The sequence below is a fragment of the Corvus brachyrhynchos genome, unplaced genomic scaffold (assembly GCF_000691975.1).
Source record: "Corvus brachyrhynchos isolate BGI_N302 unplaced genomic scaffold, ASM69197v1 scaffold48, whole genome shotgun sequence".
Classification (NCBI taxonomy): domain Eukaryota; kingdom Metazoa; phylum Chordata; class Aves; order Passeriformes; family Corvidae; genus Corvus; species Corvus brachyrhynchos.
The window spans coordinates 3938833-3958085 of NW_008240027.1; the positions used below are offsets into that span (position 1 = coordinate 3938833).

The 19253-nt window shown below is 39.6% G+C and overlaps 1 protein-coding gene across 1 annotated transcript in view; it reads left to right on the plus strand.

Moving 5' to 3' along the window:
* EIF2B3 (eukaryotic translation initiation factor 2B subunit gamma) overlaps positions 1-19253 on the plus strand; it is a gene marked incomplete at its 5' end in the record, with an annotated part of 99880 nt that overhangs the window by 13197 nt on the left and 67430 nt on the right. The window contains 2 exons of the mRNA XM_008640784.2: positions 6693-6852; positions 12365-12476. Coding sequence (XP_008639006.2) covers positions 6693-6852; positions 12365-12476 — 272 coding nt within the window. The remainder of the gene's footprint in view (positions 1-6692; positions 6853-12364; positions 12477-19253) is intronic.

A 19253-nucleotide genomic window follows, 5' to 3' on the forward strand; every position in this document is an offset into this window, starting at 1 on the left:
GGCGTGGGCGCCAATTCCTGCGGCGCTGCTGCTGTTGAGGTTGGAGCCTGACTGCTGTGTCCTCCCCTCTGTTCATGTGAGGCAGAGTCCAAGATCAGCTGCGCAGCAGGTCTGGTAGTGCTGCCGTCCAGGTAGTCCTGGAAACCTGCCTTCCAGGAATAGCAGTGACAAGGAGACTGCCATTTGTTTCTGGAGTTCTGCCTGTGGAGAAGGGATCTGTCCGTGCACTGCATTGAGCCTGGAAAGAATTTTCCTTGCCATGCTTACCCTCCATGAACTGGCAAATTTGGGGTCTGGGTTCTGGGGTGCTCTCCTGAGCCTTAGCAGGCATGGTGCACACTTCTGGATGCACTTAGATGGGAAAAACAGTCTCCTCTGTGGCATACTCAGGATCAGGACATAAACCCAGGAGATGACCCTGATCTCAGACAAATGAGAGAGCCTACCAAGATAGGATCAACTGTGTCAGTCTGGTGCCCCAGCATACTGACAGGATGACAATTGTCAGTGTTCTGTCAGTGTAAGGGTAGCAAATTTCTTTTATTAAAAAAAAAAAGATAAAAAGCAGAGGCTAAAGCCACACCCTTTAGAAGACACAAATAGATACTAGAGCTGTCATCCTGTATTGATGTGAGGTAGATTTGCTAAGTGCATGACAAGTGGAAGGGATAGGCTATTAAAAGGAAGGTAAACAGCTTGTGCTTGATGTGATAGAAAATAGAACCAGTGAAGAAGAGTGATGTGGGTAGAGGAATAAACTGGGAAAATTACTTTTGGAGTACTGTATAAATAGGACAAAATTGAATTAGTTGAAACCAGAGGAAAAGGTGGATTGCAAAGCTAATGTTCCAGACCAGAAGTTTTACAGTTCAATAAGTGTCATAATACCAATGTCCTGCTTTGAAAACAGCCTTAATAAGTTTATGAACTTCGGTTCATCTCTAAACTTCTGGGTTTGGTTGCTGAGAACTGTAAATTACTCTTTTCCACCCCACATGTCAGTTTGAGCATTGGTAACAAGACTTCCTTCTGGGAGGAGACAGGATGCCTTCTAGGCTTGAATATCTTTCCTGTTCCTAGCTTATATGTATGTAAATTTAAAAAATACTGATTTTTAATGGTAGCTCGTGAGATGCAAAGATAACCTAAAATGGTGTTTTCATTGTATGATCTCATCTGATACAACACATAGGATGAGCCATATGATGGGACTGGGGTTAAGTCTCCTCCCCAGCTTCTGGCATCTTTCTTCCAGCTTTCTTTGAGAAGATAAACAGTGATGCTGACAGGTTACGTATGTGAAGGCATTCACATTGCCTTAAGATATCCTCACCTGATGAATTCAGGGCCATCCAAGAAATTAGAAGAGACTCCCTTGGCTCCCACATTAGACTTTTCAGTTTTCTTTTTTTTTTTTTAAGGAAAAAAGAAGCCTCTAAGAAGCTTCTTTCACACATGTCTTAAAAAAATAAGTCTTCCATCCTTTAATGAGGAGAGGTTGCTGCTGGATTTCAGATTGAGGGACATTCTGTGCCTTCACTGTCCTCTCTCCACAGAAGAGTTATGAAGGTGCTGGTCTACAGCAAACTTCCTGGTGCAAGGTGAGAGCAGAGTAGGTAAATGCTTCATATATGTAGTAAAGTACTAAATCATGATTTTCTTCTGAATCTTGCCATCAAGGACATTACAAAATCAGAGTGGGAATTCCCAGCCAAAGGCGGCCATTTCAGCTGGTAGCTAACAAGATCTTACAGACCTCAAAAAATAAATGACGTTCTCTGCTCCAGTTACAGCAACAGCCGCAGAGCTTCAAAGAGGTAACAGGTGTGGAAACTGGAGGTTTCTTAATGGAGACTGAGATAAAAAGGGATTCTCTAAAGCCTTGGATGTAAGTTTCTGATCTGAAGAGCAGTGAGTAATGCAATTGCTGGGAGGTATCTTTGGCTTTGCCTGGAGAATGCTAACAAGCAATCAAAACGCTTGCCCACAGCCAAACTGTTTTTTCCTATTCCACTCTTTAGAATAATAAAAAGCATTACACACAAACTCCACTGTTAATGCAACATGTGGGTGAAGTTCCAGGCTATTGTGTATAAAAGTCTTAATTCCAGCAATAATTATAACTTGTTCCTCTCTCTCTCTCTCCCCTGTTGTTTGGTGACACTGCAGGAAGTGATGCAAAGTTCTCTGTTTGTGCATGTATTAACTTAGGTTGAGTATATCTAATCTCTTGATTTTCTTTTTCTGTCAAAGTCTCAGCTGTAATACTTTGCAATTGGAAACTTTTAGGATTTAACTTCAATGTTTTGTCTGTTTTCAGTTCTGTTAGAAGCTGGTTCTACTGCTTGTGGATGTTTTGCTTCTTTTCTGTTTATGATGAAATCTGACATTTGTTTTCCTCTTTCTCTCGAGGCTGATTTTGTTCATATTACAGTTTCCTTGCAACACATGTTTTCTCATTTTCTAGTCTGCTGTTTTTGAGGCCATCAGCAGTTTAGGCTATGAGGTCCTGCCCTTGTCTATACTTGATAGAAAAAGCATAGTGACTACCCCTAAAAATTCATAATTTGCTGCCAGCTGTCTGTGGAAACCTTGACATCTCCTGTTTGATCATAAGGGCTCCGGCAATAATTGCCTAATATAAAAGGATTTTTAGCATTGCCTTTGTATGCAGGGTGTGAGAAAGTCCAAGGCTTTTTATTTATGCTGGTATATTACACCATATAATTGCATCCATCTTTTGATCTGTGGTATGAATTAGTTCCATTGAAAACATGTTTTCTATTTTTAAATCGGTCGTCTTGATCCGAGTTCTTGAAACAATCTGCTTTTTGGTCTTGTTTTTGTGTATATTTTCCATATTGGGCTGAGCTTAATATAATTGTTGACATACTGGTTTTCAGTGTTTTTTCTTTACTGTTTTCTCTATTTTGTATAAATCTCTTCATGTTTTATGTTACACTGTTTTATTTATCCGGATAAAGTGTTTAACTTATTTCATATTTGACCGTTTCACAGTTCATAACATTTGATGGTGATGTGCTGTTAGCCAGTGTTAGAAAGGTAGAGTGGAGATTTGGGAACCTTAGTGCCATGTTTTCATACTTGACTTGACTGAATACTGTGTGTTCAGGGATGGTTGGACTGGAAGCCCAGAGCTCCAAAAATTTATGAAGTCAGTAGGGACGCAGAAGGGTCTTCTTGAAACTTGGATCATAGGTGGGATGTTCTCTGCAGAATCCCACTTTTTTCCACTGAGCAGTAGCCTAGTCTCAAGTTTTCATTTGAGTGAGTGAATTGCAAATCTGAGGTTAAAAAGGATTGCTAAGGCCCAAGTTAACTCTTCCAAGGAGCATCATATTCCCCTTGTCTTTTCTGTGGCTCTTGTGATGCTCACAAAAACGTGAGCTGTGTTACCAGCAGGGCAGGGCTGCTGTCCCTGTGAGCAGTACTGCAATATTTTCCTGTGTTCCTCAACCCAAAATCTTTTGCTGTTCTCTTATGCTTGATGACCTTTTCACCTGCTCTGTACAGCAGCTTCTGTGGTAGAGCCCTGGTCTGTTAATGAGGGCTTCTCTTTGTCATAGAAGTAGTAGAGACAAAATGGCATGTATCAAGTTCGGCAGAGCAGGAAAATGCCAGATATTCCAAGTATTTATTTCATGCTTCATCCATTAGATGGTCCTCCTTGAGTTAAGACCCTTGGCTTGCCCTGCCCATGGTTGTAATCATTGTTGAGAGTGCATTTGTGTGTGCATTTTTTTCCTTTGTAGTTGTTCTGCTTGAGGTGTGTTCTTGCTGGGGTTTTTTAATCAGTTCATGTTGATTCTTATCATCTGTTTGTATAATAGTTTGGGGTTGATGTAATCATTGTTACATGTATTTCATTAAGAGATGTGTGTGTATACTTAGGTGTTTGCATAATTCATGAAATCAAGTATGTTCACATACCCCTTGTTAGCACGTGAGTGCATGTAGTAAGTACGTACTTCTCTTCTTTGTATCAGTGGTTCATTGGGAAAGGTGCACTGCATTTATTTGGCATGTATATATGTAAAAAACCCACAAGTTCTACCATTTATTTTCTTTCTTCTACACCCACCCTGAAAACGTAAAGAAAAACACACACTTCTGCTAAGGTTCTAGGATAGTTTATTTTTTCATTCAGCCATTAGTTTATTCGTTCAGGAGTTGTACACTGGAAAAAAAAGTGCATCCATTAGACAGTGAGGGCTTTATTTATGAGGGGGGTGGTGTTTCAAAGGGGAGGCTGTCAAGTCCCAAAAGAGCCTTTCATGGTGTATTCTCAGCGTGCTTCTGAGGCCACTGCTCTGCTCATCAGGAGGAGAGGCAGAAATGTGGGCTTTACAGAGCAACTGTGTGTTTCACTGGTCCCTGTGCTCACTGACGTTTATTTACATATTGGGAGAGTAAATGGGTAGAACAGATGGCAACCAGACATTTGGTGGTTCTGTTCCCGTATGCTCCTCAGGGGTCTTGCATTCAGTTTTTGCAAAAAGCTTGTCCTATAGTGAGAAGAAAAAACCCAGGAGCCTGGTCAGAACTATGAAATGCTTGTTGGGTTTTTGCACTAGTGACAGATTAAAGCATTTAGTAAAATGTGAAATAATTACAAGGTTTGTTTTACAAGTCCAGATACTTGTTCCTTAGTATAAGACTGTTGGGATGTCAGTCTCTCTCATTTTATTATTTCTTATTTTCACCACTGGAGCAAATGCATTTAGATTTGAAGCTAGCAATCTCTTTCTTCCAATAAAAAAGGGAGTTTGAAAAGTACAGGTCTATTTAGACGGGTCTTGAATACCTTTTGGTGTTTTCTGTAAATGTTGTAACTCATTTGTGCTCTTGTAAAAACAGAATATCTGAAAATTTTGCAGGATTTTCCAGGATATTTAATATGTGTTTCTTCACAGTTTACAGTTGTGAAGTGGGAGATTTACTTCCATACCAAGATGAATTTTTTTCTTATTTTCTTTGTACACCCTGGAATGTTGGAGCAGGGCTGCTCCAGAAGGCTGGGCAACTTGCTTTAGTGGTTTGGGTTGTTGGGTTTTTTCCCAATGTGTGCATGTTGGGTTTTTTTAGAGAAGTGCTAATTAAAACACTTTTCCTGGGCAAAACTGTAATATAAAATACACATTTTGAAAATATGTTAAAAGGAGTGATGCAAGTCAGGTTTTGAATGTGTAAAATTCTCAACCTGCACATTGTTCCTTCCTGTAAAGCAGCCAGGTGTTTCTCAGTAAAGTGGGGAGAAATCACATGGAAATTGAAGAGCTTGACCTTTTGCACAGCATGCCAAATCAGCAGCTCCAGCAGTTTGTGACATGATGAATTCCAATGCCTTATTGGTAAACACGTGAAACTAGCAGTTATAGGAGAACCTGTCAAATAATGTAAATACCAGACCTCAGCTAGTCTCAACTACAGTGTGGAATCTCCTAGGGTTAGATAAAGTCTGTAAACCAAGCTTTTCTATAATAAACCTTTCTGGAATGAGAGGTCAATCCTGAAATAGTTTGCTTTAAACCAAGATAGTCTTCAAAAGTAAGAGTAGATCCTCCATCGATTAATTCAAGTTTTACTAAGTATTGTCTAATGCCCTTCTTAATCAATATTGTCTTTTAAAAAGACAAAACTAGGCAGCCATGTCACACTGCAGGGAGGCTTAGCATGGGAAGTGGTAGCAGAAAACGTGAAAACGGGAACTGTCAGGAAAGAAACACTGTCTTCTTGAGAGGCCTTTAGAAGGTTGATCATTAACAAAAAGTGGAAATTTGCTACTTTTCTGTAGGCCGTGCTGCACAAATATTATGTTAGGATTAGTTTAAATGAAGATAATTGCTGAACTCGTAGGTTTTTGGCAGCATATTCCACAACCCACATGAAATACAGAATTTTTTTCTAAATAAGAGTTTTTAGCTGGATTATATTGGTAGTGTGCACTGTTAATGAAGCTGCTATGTCTTGGTTAATTTGTGACAATGTTCCTGTGATCTGTGCAGCAGTTCTCTTAAAAACTTTGTAAGGGACTTTGGAATCCTTTGAGATCAAAATTAAATACAAGCCTCCTATTAAATAGGGCCTAACTTCCTCTTTTCTTTTTTTTCCTTTTTTTTTTTTTTAAATGGAGTATTGCTGGGTTTAGGAAATGTATTTCTAAACTGAGCCCACCATCGCAGTGCAATTACTGAGCAAATCACATCCTAGATAGTCTTTGTTTTTTTTGTCCCCTGATAAAATAACATAGTTTAAATATCTTTTCCAGTGGTTTGTAGCCAGATGCAAAGTCAGCTAAAAAGGAGTTCTTCAGAAAGATTTCTTTTCTACATCATTATATAACTAAAAGTAGCTGTTGAAAATACTGCAGAATTTCTTGTTAGTCTTGAAAACTATGGCTTCTGTGTCTTTAGGAGCAGACAAAGACAATTGAGATGGTCACATATTCTTTATGGTCCAGAGCTGGATATGCATTAACCAAATAACAGTAACAGCAGGACTCAAGAAAAGCACACTGGTAAAAACCAGGAGCTATTTTTGGCAGTTGTAAATAAAAAATTTAAAAAAAAAAAAATTAAGATGTGTATTTGGTTTTTGATCCTCAAATGCTAGTCTGTATGTGGTAATTTGTATCTCTGAAAGGTTTGTTGGTTTTTTTCCTTCTTTGACAGACTGATGTCTTGGTGTTGAGCTGCGATCTGATCACAGATGTTGATTTATATAAAGTTGTGGACCTCTTTCGGACACATGATGCTACTCTCTCCATGTTGATGAAGAAAACTCATGAACCAACAGAAGTGGTACCAGGACAGAAAGGGAAAAAAAAGCCAGGTATGTAGGTAGGAATACATATTTCTTAATAAATTATAGAGAAACCACTGGTATGTATGATATGTTTAGTTATCAGTCCCAGAGCAAAAGAAATAAAAAAGGCACAGATACCCTATTTTTCCTCAGATTCCCTGGTGAGGGTGTGACTTGGTTTTTTCCAGCTCAGAATTAAGTATTAGACTCATGTAATCTTGCAGGCTGTGATCCAAAGCTCACAAGAGTTAAGGGAAAAGGTCCAGGTGACTTCAGTGAGTTTTGGATGAAACCCTGAATTTTTGTTACATATGAACATTAAAACCGTTAGGTTTTTCAAGAGCACTAAGCATCAGCCAGATTATAGCTGGGAACTTTACACTGGCTGTAGGGACCAGCACTAGGTGGGTAACAAACACTTCTAGAAATTCTCCCCTCTCATGGTATGTAGTGAATTACTCCTCTGAAATCACACCCAAGAGCCTTTTGCTAGTCAAAACTCCCACTGATTTCAAGGACTTGATTAGATGCTTATCTTGTCCCTCTTACCATAATATCTTAGTTAGTGCCTTGTAATCTTTAATGTATCTGTTCTCACAGCACTGCTGTAAGGCAGAGCAGGGCTATTATCCCTGTTTTACTTATATGCTAAAAGTACTAAATACCACACAGTTGTTCCCACACCATGCCTCTCATTTTCTTTTAATGATATCTGTTAAAATGCTGAGCCTTGATTATTTCCAGCTTAGTGGGTCCTGGTCCTTGATTAAAATTCAGAGGCATTACCAGAATACAAGTAAGAAAGTGTAGCTTCAAACTGAGAGAGGAGCGAAATGCAAGCCAACAGTTGTCTGAAAGTGGAGGAAATAAGTTTTAAAAAGAAAACTGCTTAGGCTCTGCATGAAGATTTTTCTGGAGCAACATGTGGGTTAGTAGGACTGAAAGCATTTAGTACTTGGACTCTCAAACAGCTCTATCCCCCTATTTTTGAAAAGGCAATCTAAGTGCTAATGGCACATAAAACATTGTCAAGAGCACTGCTACAGCACAGAGTTGAGCATTCAGGAGTTGTAAACGAATGGGTCTGTGGTTAAACATCATAGAGCTGCCCAGCATGTGAGCTCTGAGCACACAGGATGGGGGTGAGGAGGTCTGAGAGGATAAACAAAATCATTTGAAGACTCTTTGCAAATATAAACACATCAGATTGTACACATTCTTATTTTGCTTGTTTTTTATGTCTGTGTGCTTGACTTTGTAGCATAACTCTTCCTACATGACTTGTTAAAATTTGTGTGTGGTTTTTCAGATCTGTAAAAGACAAACTTGAAAAGACTAAAATTCCATTATGTAAAAGTGTTTCGTCACCCCTGTTGTTTTTCTGTGGGGCTCAATGCTAAGATCTCCCACGCAAAGCACCACTTGAGCTGCCATGGACAGCACTAGTGACATGTTTCCTGTGAGCTGCCTCAGATTAGACATGAACCCTACCAGGCCTGTTTCAGTCATTTGTTAAAAGCAGGGGAGTGCCAAGACAGGAATTTTAGGTTCTTCTCCAAGTTCTGGAGGAGGGAAGTACATTTTAGGGAGCACCAGACCCTCCTGGCTTTCATTCCTACTTGACTAAATGCTATATTGACTTGATTAAATGTTGACCCTATCGCTGTCAACATTGCCTTAGCTCATCCATCTTTCTTTTCCTATGCTGGCTTCTTCCTGCCACCAGACTCCATTCTTGTTCTCTTGCCTTAGTTTCCTTCCTCAAGGATCCTTGTCAAGAGCCTGGCTTTTCTCTGTCATATATTACTCTTTTCTTTCACTACCAGTTCCATCCTCTGTTCAGTTTCTGACTTCTCATCTTCATCTGGTTCGTTTATCTGCCTGTAGTCACCTGTTCTCTTGTGATTCTTGTCCCTTCTAGTGTCCTTTAACAGATAGTCAGAGTTTCCAGTAGTTTTCAGGGGCTGCTTTCTCTGCCTTCCAGCCTGTCTTGCAGAATCCTTGTTTTTACATTTTTTTCTTTCCTCTCACGCCTTTGAGTTTATGACTTTTATTTCCTTGTAAAAAACAGATTGCAAAAAGACAACAGATTAAACTTTTTCCCATGGACCAGTCATTGCAGCATGGCTGTGGAGCCTCATGGCTTGTGTGCTTTGCTTGTACCACTTGACAGTACAGAAAACCTTAGGTAGCACCTGCTATTTGATCAGTTTTAGGAGCTGAGGAATTGGAACAACCTGTTCTTAAGAATAAAATATGCAGAAACTTTTCCATCCAAAATAGAAGGCTAGAGAAGAATAGAGCATGTGAACCTGCAGTTTTTCAAAGATTGATTAGAGCTTTTCAAGGGGAAGGACACCAAACCATTTCCATTTATGCTAAACACTTTCTTCCTTAGCCTTAGAACCAGCTGAATGGTTTTTGCTGAAGTTTTTCAAATGTTCCTCTTAAGGCAGGCACCTGGCATTGGAAATTTCATCCCAGACAGGGATGAACTTGGTTAAGCTTATAAGCACTTAAAGACAAGATATTAACGTGGAGTATGTTAGGCAGCTTTTCGTAGTAGGTGGCACTATCAGTTCCTCTAAGTTGTGACACATACAGGTTTCTATATACTTGCACTGTACTGTTCAAGTGTTTGTATTAGAAAATTGATCTCATGACGAGCCACTAGATTTATTTGCAGCTTTATTTTTTCACTGTTTCTACAAAGCAATTCATTTTTTGAGAAGGATCAACAAGATTTTATTTTGCATATGTCATGGAATCTGATACAAAGTTGTTGCTTTTGGGGTATTATTGAACATTCAAGAACTGTGATATAAAGAACACTTCTTTATTGCAGTGTATTAAGTGTTATAAATTCATCCGGGTGGTTTCCTGCAATGCTTGACTCAGCTGCAAATTACAGGGTCAAACTCATTGGGTTTTATATTTAGGGGATCATATATTGACAATAATAATCTCATTGGCTTTTTAAATTGAGCAGTAAGAACCATAGCAATAAAAGAAACACAACATGAAAGTGCTAGTCAATGGTAGCAACCCAAATAAACAGAGTGTCAGGAATTCAGATACCCAGAATGGAGCTGTGTGCTTACAGATGACTTGCAAGGGATTGAGTGGAAAATAGTGTCTGAACCTTTCTGTGTATAAAGAAAGGCAGAAAAGATGGGGATGGTGACTCTTTCCTGCTTATTTTTCTTGTCTTGAAAGCAGCAAGCATGTCATCACTGGTATTCTCTGTGTTTGCCAGAAGACCTCTTGGTGGTCTTGAAGGCTGCATCATGTGAAATCCTCCTCATTTAATTGAAAGGGTGGGGATACTGAATCTTTAACAAATGTGTCTTTTTCTCAAGTGTCAATTAATTACGATTGATTAAAAAGCATTTTCAAAAATCTGACCGAAATTTATTTCTTTTTGACACTAAAGTGCATAACATTCTCTTGTGATGTCATGATTTCTTTAGATCGTTAAAGCCCTTAAAATTGATGGGGATCTAATTTGTAAGATAATTAATAAATTGCAATAGCAGTATCAAGTCCTTATTTATCTATCGTGAGGAGGCAAAACATCCTGCATTTCATTTTTATACTTTAAATGATTTTGTTAAATTATTGTCACTTAAACATTTTTCTCATACTTCCTTGCAGGGATTTTGTAACCTAGTTATGTGTCTACTCTTCCATTTATTTTTTCCTCGCTAAGTGATACCAGTGGGATTTGAAACAGCACTCTTGTACCTCTGGATAATTGATTTTAGTATATAAGCTTTGTCTTTTTTTGGATTACGGAAGTAATGTTATTTATTGTCAGTATTCAAGGAAAAACCTGACCTGGCATCTGCTATGAAAAATCCCACAGTGCACTCTCATGGTTTCACTGTTTGTTTCTTATCTGTCCACACAAGCAAGAGAAACTGGTTTGGTGTCAGTCATGTACTTGGTCCAGCCTTCATCAAGTTGTTTTTTTTCCCTTTTCCCTGTTGCATAGAGTTTTGCTATAGCAGTGTCATATGTTACTGTAAGAACAGCCAGGAGATGGGCAGGCAGGACCTGAACTTTGAGAGAAGTGTTGGTGCCTCGATGGAGGAAAGTCGGTCACTGTTGTATTTCCAGCCTGTCAGGTGACCCCAGTTAGGTGGCAAAGGTGAGGATTCATTAGCCCCTAATCTCAAACTTCATTGCCCTCCATAGAATGAGAATTGGCACTGCTTTCAAGACTTATTTCTGAGTTTTTACAGCAAGTAAGCTTTATTGTAATTGTACTTAATCTGTCATAGTGTTGTTAGATGTTCAGGCGTATTTTTGTACTTCTTTGCTGTGTAATTAATTTCTGAGAAGGGTTGGGGAGTTTTCTGAAGAGGGTATGCTTGATCACTTTGATCAAAGATTGCACAGGAGAACTTTCTACAATTGCATAGACTTGACTGTGTTTTAACAGTGGTTATTACTGTGGTAACTCTGAAAGAACAGGTAAAAGTAAAACAAGGGATAGGCCTAAACTGGGAAAAATAAAGTTAAAAATAGTTTGTCTGAAAAAGATCTTAGAGAATTAGCTACTTCTAGGGTATGTTGTTACTCCAAGTGTGGTTAAAGGCATAGAATTTAGGAGATCAAATATGTGCCAGTTTGGCCCAAAATAATTTTATTGGGAGAAAAAAGATTCTTTTTATTGGGAGAAAAAAATTCTACTGTGGCTTTCTTGTACAGTCTGTGTCTGTAAAGATCGGTATATGGCTGCCACCAGAGTGGTGGCTCAACTACAGAGTGCAAATGAGAATGAGCTGCCACCACTGTATTCAGATGTTGTGGAAAACTATTCAAAAACAAATGCTTTACATTTCAGTAGGCCAAAGTCCCTGTTGATCCACAGTCACTGATTGCAGGAGATGGGGATTGCCACAATAATACGTGTGAGTGTTAGGTATTATCTTGGTCGGCAGTTTCCTAAAAAGATGTTTAAACCAAGTTAACCCACCCAGAAACATCAGTGGTAGAAGTCTTAGGATGTATACTTTTATGTGTGTTTGTGATTTACCTATTGGTATTTATCTAAAATAGATGAGTTGCAAAATACTTATGTCTTAACTGAAATCATAATCCTCTCCAGACCACCTAATTCTAATGTGGAGTGACTTATTATGAGGAAGAAGCAGTTGGATTTGAAGAACTCGCTGCTTGCCTCGGATTTGTTGTTGTTTTAATTCGGGTAGCAGGGGTTTTTTATTTAAAAAAAAATTAAAAAGAGAGAAATGGAAGGCACAGCTCAAGACTGTTGCACGTCAGGACGTGTAGTTGGCATCTTCATAAAAAGGATGCAAAAACCTTTCAGGGCTGGTGTTTTGAATGCCATGATATATATAAGGTCCCCCAGCTGAAAAGAAGTTGAAAAAGTTATCAACAATATATATTAAATTCATGGATTTGCTGGGATAGCTGCATTTCATATTTTGGGGGTGGTTGGTGGTCTCATTTGTCTTTCCAGCCTGCATTAAAATGGGGTTATATAATGATTGTGTTTGATTTTCTACTTCAGTGGAGCAGCGCGACTTCATTGGAGTGGATGACACAGGAAAAAGATTGCTCTTCATGGCTAATGAAGCTGACTTGGATGAAGAACTTGTCATTAAAAGATCCATCCTTCAGAAGTAAGCTCATGAGTCCTTGTAATAAAAACTGAACTTGGGATGAGATAAAATAATTGTGTAGTAGGAGAGATGGTTAAAGACAAAGTAGGATGAGAAGGGAAGAGGAAAAACTGCTTTTGCAATATTCAGGGAGCAGTATTTATTATTTTTTACATCATTAGAACCAATTGATAGGCATGTCTGATACCTATATTGGGAAAAATTCCAGGGGAAGAAAAGGAATGCATGAAAAGGTAACTCTTCTTGAAATGAAACCTATATTGCGATAGGTCAGATACAGTTTAGATTCAGAGACTCTGAAGTGTTAGACCTATGTCCATAAATGAAATGCTAGTCCCGTTGGTTGTCTCATGGATTTGCAGAGTATCCATGAGAGGCTCTCAGGATTTCATGACCCTCTTGCGCATTTAAGGCACAAAACCTCAGCTGTCTTTCCAGGCCCCAAAAGATTCATTAGAGAAACCATGCTATAGCCACCATTAAACTTCACTGGCGACTTGGATGAATTTATCAAATATGCCAGACAAGCTGAGCTTTCTGCACGGTGTAATTCATATCCATTAGGAGGAGAAGGAAAGATGACTTGTTCTTTATGCTCTCCTGTACAGTGATTTTAGTTTTCTCAGGCACACGTCTGACGTGTTCTGTGCAAAGCTGTGCTGGCTCCTTGAGAGGCCAACCTTTGTAGTCTGTCCCAGGCTGACAGTCAGACTTTCACCTCTGTGAGATGAGACACCTGTGGAACAGCCATTTGAGAGCTGGGAATTCATCCATGTGGACCTTTTAAGTCAAGGATGCGGACATCTGGGGTCTGCTCTCAGATAAATCTCTGCTGTGAAAATGCCTCTGGTGTGTGCTGTAGGCCACGGCTCAGTGTAATCTTTACTTGAACATCCCACTACCAGATGTGACGGAGATGCTCTGTGCCCATGGAAAGATGACACCTCCTCTGCCCAAGTTTAAGGATTATCCTAGAAGGAATGACCAAGAGTGGGCCCTATTAACTGTTATATTGGAAGGAGCCCATCCAAGCATGTTTCCACTGGCTCTCTCCTGGGCTTATCTTGGGCATTGCAGGGACCAAGCTGCAGGCAAGCCTTCTGTGCATACACAGCAGCTGATCTGCATAGAGGAGGAAATTCATCACTGATGCATTCTGTGGGTTGTGCACATGAAGATCAATAGATATATTTTGGGCTAGGGGAGGAATATTTTATCTACGGTTAGTGACAAGCTTGTCTTTATGGCTTCCTCCTGGCACTAGAGGGTGGCTGTGGTATAATGGCTTAGAAATTGCTGTAACATATGTGACCTTAGTTGACCCCTGATTTTACAGGTTCATCTGACCAGAAGATTCTCATTCCTATAGCTAAATTAATCAGGCTTTATCCTGCAGGCTAAACTTTGCCCTCAGTAGCACCTGTTCAGTTACATTGTCTTCAGCAGATCTTGAGCATAACTGTTTGGGATTTGGTAAATGGAGTGTTGATGATATACAGATGGGATAAAAATCTGTCTCCCTGTCTTTCTTATATGCACAGCTATGAAAGCAAATGTAAAGTGTTAGCCACCCTCCAAGTAAAGCCCAAAGATGCTAGGATAGTCTAGAAGAATAAAAAGAGATCTGCTAAGTGTTAAAAATAATTAAAAAAAAAAAAAAAGATGCTTTGAAGCATCAGGCAGAAGTATTGGGCCAGTACGCACCTGGGCGAGAGCCTCTGACATCTGAAACTGTTGATGTTGGTGTGCTCTCTCTGTCCTACAGCTGCCATCTTTGGGAAGCTCTGAGGGAAGCAAAATAGTATATGGAAATCATCAAATAATTTCAGTTGAGGCAAATGCAGGGTAGCAACAACTGTGGGAGCTGTAGGAAGACAAAGTGTTGGCAGCTAATGGTGTTTCAACCACTGTGTTGTCTAGACCTGCTCAACCCCTGAATTTCTCATGTGAGAAACAAAAGCGACGCTTGAAATAATCTTTGAAGTCTTTTTTTAATACATCATAGTAAAGAGAGGAGAGCAAAAAAAAAGAAAAAAAGCAAGCCCAATCTCGTTTTCTTCATGGATCACTTGATGTGACTGACTTTCAGCTGCCATGTTGGCTGTTTCTTGATCTCTGAACTTTGTTTTGATGAAATAACAGACTTTGTGGCAAGATGGTGGGAGAATTTCCAGTACACGCATTCGTTCCTCTGTAAAATACAATAGACATCTTGAGGGTGTTGCTTTTGTTTGTTTTGCTTTTAATGGTCCCTTTGAAGGGCTATAGTGGTCTCGTTACATGAACTCTAGAACTCCTCCAGTGCTTGTTTTGTTCTTCAGATCCTTTTTCTATTTTCTTTTTCCCCTCTCTTTTTAAGGAGGGGAGTGGGAGGAGGGACAGGGAGGGAGTGGTGAAAGGAATGGGGAGAGGGAAGATGAGCTTTTCTTTAAAGCTAGGAATCTTGTTACTGGTAAAAATCTAGATCCCATACAGAAATGGTTCAAAGGCCCTTTGGCTTCCCCTCCTCACAGGAGGGAAGTTGTGTTGACAAAACATGCAAAGCTGTAGAACACTAATTTAAATCCTTGAAGAAAAACCTTTTTCCTGACCTTTGCCTTCTTCCTATCATTGGATTTCATGCTCTTCACTTTCCTGCCATAAAAGAGCAGCTGGTGAGGAGGGACAGGGGAAAACACACATTCTCCGGAGTACCTTTTGAGTATTGAATATTTATTTGCTCTTGACTTGGGCATTTTGTAATAATGGAAGTGTTACAAAAGGAAACATTTTAGTGGGATTTCTAAGCTCATGGTGTAACCTGTTATTCTCTTTCTCAGTTTGGTTAGGATTTCTTTTCCAGATTTTTTGTGTTGATTTGTGTTGGTTTTGTAAGTCGTGGATAGCCATTTTGGGGCTGGGATTGCATCTCCTTGTTATACCACAGAAAGGAGTCTGGATTTTGCTCCTTTGCTTGCCAGAGCAAGTCTGGCAAAGCTTTCAACTCAGCTGGTAAAATTGTCTTTTATTTTCCCTGTGCTGTTAATCACCCTGATGACAAGTCCCACAGGTAGCATCCTCCCTCAGTAAACAAGTGGAAAACAATATCAAATACATCTATCCAGGCACGTTTTGGAGTGCAATAGGCTGGGCCAAAAGACAAATTTATTGGTGGTGCCTAGAGAGACTAATTCTGCTGGGCAAAGCATTTTCAAGGAAATGGTTCCCTGTTTGGGTAATGAGAGCTTATAAAAAGCCATGAACAGCCTGTGCATGTCATTCACTTTGGCAAATAGCTGCAAGATGAGATACTAGAATGAAAGAAATACAGTTTGGGGAAGTTTCAGAGCCAGCTTAGGGCCCTTTGAAGAGAAAAAAATAAAGTTATGTGCTCATCCCTGGAGCCTGGTTTTGCCGGTGACATCTCTCTGACTTGGGTCTTGACAGGATGAAGGAGTGAGGAAATGATGAGAATTCCATAGCTGCTGCCTCTGCTTTGGGAGGGGGCGAAGGTATTTGTTTTCAAAGCACGATTACAATGGACAGGGAGCTTTTTGCTCCACCTCTGATATTTATGGTCATGCAAAGTGAAACAGTAAAAGACACCTGTTGAAGCAGGTCTAAATTTGGAGCATTTCCTTTTAAGATTTTGTGGGCTGTGTAGGGGTGAGTTCAGCCTTCGTGGGTGTTCTGTCTGCACAGATGCAGGTGCAGGGCTTCTCCTAGAGAATATGTTAATAAATCACCGTGACAATTCCAGCTACTTATTACCTCATGTGCTTCAGACAGAAAGGAATACCTCATCTATAAATATATATAGTACTAACATTAGTAACCTTGAAGTAACAATGCAGATCTGTTTTTAAGATATTTTAATAAAAAGAGGGGGTAAGATGGGGGAGTTTTTTCTTCCTTTTCTCCGAGTAAAAATGAATGGTGTAGTATAATTTCAAAAGTCAGCATTGCCAAGTGGGTAGGTAATGGGAGTTCAGAAACAGCTTTGATACGCTTGATTTCCTTTCTGTTGCCTTGGGATATTGTCCTTTTTTTTTTCCTCCTGATAATTTGTTTTAAATAAGTGGATCATATATAAACATGCTGCAACTTCCTTAATGTTTCTGTTCTCTAAATCTGTTGTTCTTGGGAAATTGGCATCTCTGAAATACTCTGCTGCTCCTATGGTGGTTCTTTTTTTCTTTTAAAATCTATTTCCTTTAGAAAAGCTGGGAATGACACGGGTATAGGGCAGATGCTCTACAGTGTGAAGCATCCTAAACTAGATCATGGGCAGATGTCCTCTTCCAGATCCAGCTGTGCTGGTGAAGGGGCCACCACCCCAAGCTTATGCCCAGCTGGACATATAGTTGAGTACTCCATTAGCCACATGTGTCAAAAATAGCGTCATGATTTCTGTTAGAGTAAACAGCAGGATGACTTTGATAACCTTTTACTTTGTGCATTTGGGAATATGTCCCCACAAGCAGGGCCACTGGCAGGGAAGGGGGGAATGCAGTAATGCAACTCCATAGGAAAATCCTGAGGAGCAGTTCAGGACAGACCAGGGAGCAAAACTCTTTGCTGGTCCCAGCTGTGTGCAGAATGAATACACATCCTAGCTTTGGTGGTAGTCTTCTCTTTGAAAAATCCGGAGTTTTCGGTATTAGCAAATTTTTCTGACTAAGTTTCCTTTGCATTCAAGTGGTATTTTGAGAAATACCGTAGAAGGTTGTTGGATATAACTTCTTTTCTCTAAAATATGACTTCTATAGAGTGATGTCTTTTCTGTTGATCCAGATCTGCTCTTTCAATTAGTCCAGGTCTGCTCTTCTCACAAATAAAAATAAAATTTTCTGACTAGCATCCAAAAAATAAGTGAGGTTCTTTCTGGCTCCTCCATCAAAAAATAGAAATTGTATGTGTTGATTTAGGTAATAATCCTTTTACAGATGCACAAGCCAGAAAAGAATCTGGTTCCCCTTCCCAGAATTGAATTGGTTTCACAGTACTAATAGGAATTTAGAAAGCTGTAAAAAGTTATTTTAGCCAGTAAAGCAAGCGGATCTGACTGAATCAAAACAGGGGAACTAAGTCTATTGAATAAAAGGGTGTGACTTTTACACACTAACTTCTCAGACTATAACCACGCTTTAAAAATGTTGGTGTAGCTTTAATCATATTTCTTTAGAAAAGAGGATTTTGCTGAACATTTCAGAAAAATATTGACCCATGAGTTGTTTTTTGAGACATGAGTTGGGAGTAGATGTTCTCAGGATGCCCTGAGTAGGTTTTGCATGCCTGTTTAGTTTCTCAGCTAACTAAGAGTAGTTGCTGTAACTAAAAGCCATTCTTTTTCTCGGAAAGTTTGCTCTTTTTATTATGCATTTAAACTTTGCTTAACTTGCTCTGCTTTTTCTGTAAATTTGTTGGGGATGAGTGTAGCCTTCAACTTCAGAAATTGAGTATTTTTAAAATGTTTTACTATTTCTAAAACCAATTTAGCCAAGTATAACGAAAACTCTTTAATTTGGGCATTTATATGTTACACTTGTATAATAAATGTGAACATAGTATAAGAGCAGTTAGTGAGACATTGACTTCATATTTTAAAGAACATAGTGCTATTACTGATTTTAATACTGTTGCTTCCACAGGATTTTATTGTTTTGCTGCTGCCTTGTTATTGTATTCATTCATTGGCGGGGGGTTGAAAGGAATGTATGGCATATCCAGGTCCTATTTATAAAAGAAAGGTCATGCTGTGTCTTGACAGCTTGTACAGGTAAGAGGTCATGAATCTCAGAATCTGGAATATTAGCAGGAACTTCTACTGAATGTAGCTATAGAAAGGCTTATTGGCAATGGCTTTCCTTTTACTGCAAGATTCTTGCCAGTGTTCTAGTACACGTAAGGCTAAAAGCAGAGAGCTTGAGGCTCAGCATTTGGTTTCTAATTGGCAGTAAATGTATGTTGCATGGATTGTCATTAGTCATTTGTCTGTCTGTCTGTCTGCTGCGGTCTCAGACCAGCACTTAGCCTGTGATTCGGTTTTACTTTTCAGAGGTTTCAAAGGAGGAAGGGATGACTGTATTGCTTGGACACCCTCGAGTCCATGTGATTTGGTAAATGCAGTACTCTGCATGAATCATTCAGGCTGGACAACACTGAAGTTGAAGCTCATTGTTACTCTAAGCCAGGCTTGGGTCTTGAAAAGATGATAAATGGTCTGTTCATTTTAGAAAGACATCTTAATACTTCAATACAGTTGCCACTGTGTACTTTTTAGCAAGGCTGTGAGTTACATCACAGAGTTGATGAGGAAGCATAGCCATCACCAATTCTTTTTGTGACATACTTACCCCAGTTGATCCAGATGTAACCCTGTATGGTCTAAAAGTTCCTCTGTATGGTTTGCTTAGGGCAGAGACACAGAACGATCAATTGCTTGCTTTCAACATGCATTTTCAGCCATAATGTGTATTCAGTGTAGCTGCCTGTTGAAATGTTAGGGTTTCAGCTTGTGTCCAGTGATCCCAGAGTGACCAGTACGCGACAGAGGGACACAGACTCTTCATTGTGCAGTTGGGATGGTACAGAGAGGAAAAAAAGCCAAAGGTCAGAGGAGTTATCCCTGCTTGTGCGAGCGCTGTCAGGCTCTCCCCTACCACATGTCCGCCATGTGTTCCTCATCAGCGGGATGTGGAACTCCATGACGCAGAGCAGACTGGAATGCGGAGTTAGTTAACACCCGCCGTTGGGGAATTTATCAGCCAATGTGGAATATGGCGGGGGGGGGGGGCG